At 46.7% G+C, this 2797-nt stretch overlaps 1 protein-coding gene across 1 annotated transcript; it reads right to left on the bottom strand.

The window, feature by feature from the left end:
- Positions 1-531: 531 nt before the first annotated feature.
- Positions 532-1233, bottom strand: LOC101861184 (hyphally regulated cell wall protein 3-like). Its single transcript, XM_005091705.1, has one exon. The coding sequence runs from the start codon at positions 1231-1233 to the stop codon at positions 532-534; it is 702 nt and encodes a 233-aa protein (XP_005091762.1).
- Between the last annotated feature and the right edge of the window lie 1564 nt (positions 1234-2797).

The following is a 2797-nucleotide window of genomic DNA, read 5'->3' as shown; positions in this document are numbered from 1 at the left end:
TGTGTATGTGTCCAGTCTCGGGGCCCTGTATCTCCTACACTGGTTGAGGGTGTTTGTGTGTGTGTGTGTGTGTGTGTGTGTGTGTTTGAGTATGTGTGTGTTTGTGTGTGTGTCTTAGTGTGTGTGTGTGAGTGTGGGTGTTTGTGTGTGTGTTCGTTTGTGTGTATGTGTGGGTGTCCAGTCTCGAGGCCTTGTATCTCCTACACTGATTGAGGATGTTTGTGTGTTTGTGCATGTGTGCGTCTGTGTATGTCCTGCGCTGCTAGAGGTGTGTTTCACAGTTTGATCAACTACAAGGCTATCATGTTCTGACAGCTTTTCACACTTTTTTGGTTTCTACACAGGAAAAGAATCCGATTACGCTGAACAGACAACATCAGCTGCAGGGGTGAATCTTCGGAGTCAAACCGTTCTAACACCATCGACAGCTGGAACTTCACCATCCACTGATTATGTTATTTCACCGCCTACTCTTTTCCGTGCAAGCACATTTAGCATTGTACCCACTAGAACATTCGGGAAAGACGGAACTCAAGAACCATCCTCTTTGGGGAGGAAAGAGTTGACCAAAGACACAGAACCATCCTCTTTGGGGAGGAAAGAGTTGACCAAAGACACAGAACCATCCTCTTTGGAGAGGAAAGAGTTTACCAAAGACACAGAACCATCCTCTTTGGAGAGGAAAGAGTTGATCAAAGACACAGAACCATCCTCTTTGGAGAGGAAAGAGTTGACCAAAGACACAGAACCATCCTCTTTGGAGAGGAAAGAGTTGACCATAGACACAGAACCATCCTCTTTGGGGAGGAAAGAGTTGATCAAAAACACAGAACCATCCTCTTTGGGGAGGAAAGAGTTGATCATAGACACAGAACCATCCTCTTTGGAGAGGAAAGAGTTGACCAAAGACACAGAACCATCCTCTTTGGGGAGGAAAGAGTTGACCAAAGACACAGAACCATCCTCTTTGGGGAGGAAGGAGTTGACCATAGACACAGAACCATCCTCTTTGGGGAGGACAGAGTTGACCAAAGACACAGAACCATCCTCTTTGAGGAGGAAAGAGTTGACCAAAGACACAAAACCATCCTCTTTGGGGAGGAAAGAGTTGACCAAAGACACAGAACGATCCTCTTTGAGGAGGAAAGAGTTGACCATAGACACAGAACCATCCTCTTTGGGGAGGAAAGAGTTGACCATAGACACAGAAGCATTTCCCCCCTCAAGTTTCATTCAGTTAGCTACACCAACAAAGTATCAAGAATTGTCACTGTCCCCCCGTTTGGGCGAAACTGTAATTTCTCCTACTCCAAGCGCAAGAGCCGAGGCGCGGCGAACGTCGACACACGTAAGAACAACACAACACAACTCACACAACTCTCACTTCTACGACCCGGAGCAAACTACTCACCGAACCACAGAACCGTCCCAAACCTTTTCGGAGACAAGTCCCCTGTCTGACACCACGCCAAAACTTGAAGCCACTTCGCCTCGTTCAAGCCTTCTTAAACGAAGTATTTTGTCAACATTACAGTACAAAGCTCGAGTTGTTCAATTTCCAACTGATGTTGAAAGAGCTTCCAGTTTGGGAAGTGAAGAAAAGTCGAAACAGGAAGGGGATAGAAGAAGTAACACAGGTGATATGTCAGGAAAAATTCCACTGGCAAATCCACCCATAGTTAAATCAGGACGACTCCAACCTACAAACACACTTTTACTTAAATCGGGACAAATCCAACCTACTAATACACTTTTACTTACATCAAGACAAATCCCACCTACGAATACACCCGGATTCGAGTCAAGACTACCCTCATCTATGAACATACCTGTACTTGAATCAGGACGAATACCATATACGAATACACCAGTGATTGAGTCAATGCGAATCCAACCTTCGCATACACTCGTATTCGAGTCAAGACGGATTCCACCTACGAATACACCCGTACTCGAGTCCTCTATGCAGGATTCTTTCACCTCAACTACACCACAAGCGCGAGGCACCGAGGGTTTGTTCCTTTGGCTCACCCGAAGCCGGAAAAGCTCACAGAGTGCTCTAGACATAGAGACAGAATCGGATAACTACCTCAGCGAGCTACGATACTTTCAACTCAGCAGTTTACGAGACACAAGCATGAAGTCAACCCAAGACTCGCTTGTTCCCTTTTCTTCAAGAATTCAAACTGAATCAGGCATCGACACACATGGTGCCTTTATCCCTCCCCTGCGCGACAGAACTAGCCTGCTGCCTACCTCTCCCCCCACTACAGATTTTGATCACTTTACAAGAACTGCCACAATGGAAGACTCCAATGTTTCTGTTTCCGTAAAAGCTTTCGCCGATCAAAACCCATCCATTTCGCCATCACCGTTGCCAAATCCAAACACCCTGCTCTTCCCTGGTACCTCTGTAGCCATAAACTCAAACCTGCCTTCAAGCCCCATCACCCCAGCCAGCAAAAGTGACTCCTCGAATCCAAAGACCTTTGCTAAAACTAAAACAACTACGACGGGTTCCGTAAGCCCGTTCGCTTCTTCGTCTCCGCTACATCTTTTACTTACGCTGAAACGCACTCCGGAAAACCACGAAAAGACGCCATCCGCGCATCTTCTCTCTCTCCTCAGTAAGCCATTTGACCATGGTCAAACAGCTAGTCTCAGATCATCGCACGAACTCTCCCCTAGTTATGATAGTTCCCCACAGCACGACCAGTCTTCAGTCCAATTTACCAGCCCTGTGCAATCTACAAAGTCTTCATTTAGCCATCAGCCGTCTGTGGAATTGGCCACCAAC

Source organism: Aplysia californica, unplaced genomic scaffold (genome assembly GCF_000002075.1).
Source record: "Aplysia californica isolate F4 #8 unplaced genomic scaffold, AplCal3.0 scaffold00034, whole genome shotgun sequence".
Taxonomy (NCBI): Eukaryota; Metazoa; Mollusca; class Gastropoda; order Aplysiida; family Aplysiidae; genus Aplysia; species Aplysia californica.
The sequence above is the reverse complement of the archived record's forward strand: the minus strand, read 5'-3'. Positions and strand labels throughout refer to the sequence as shown.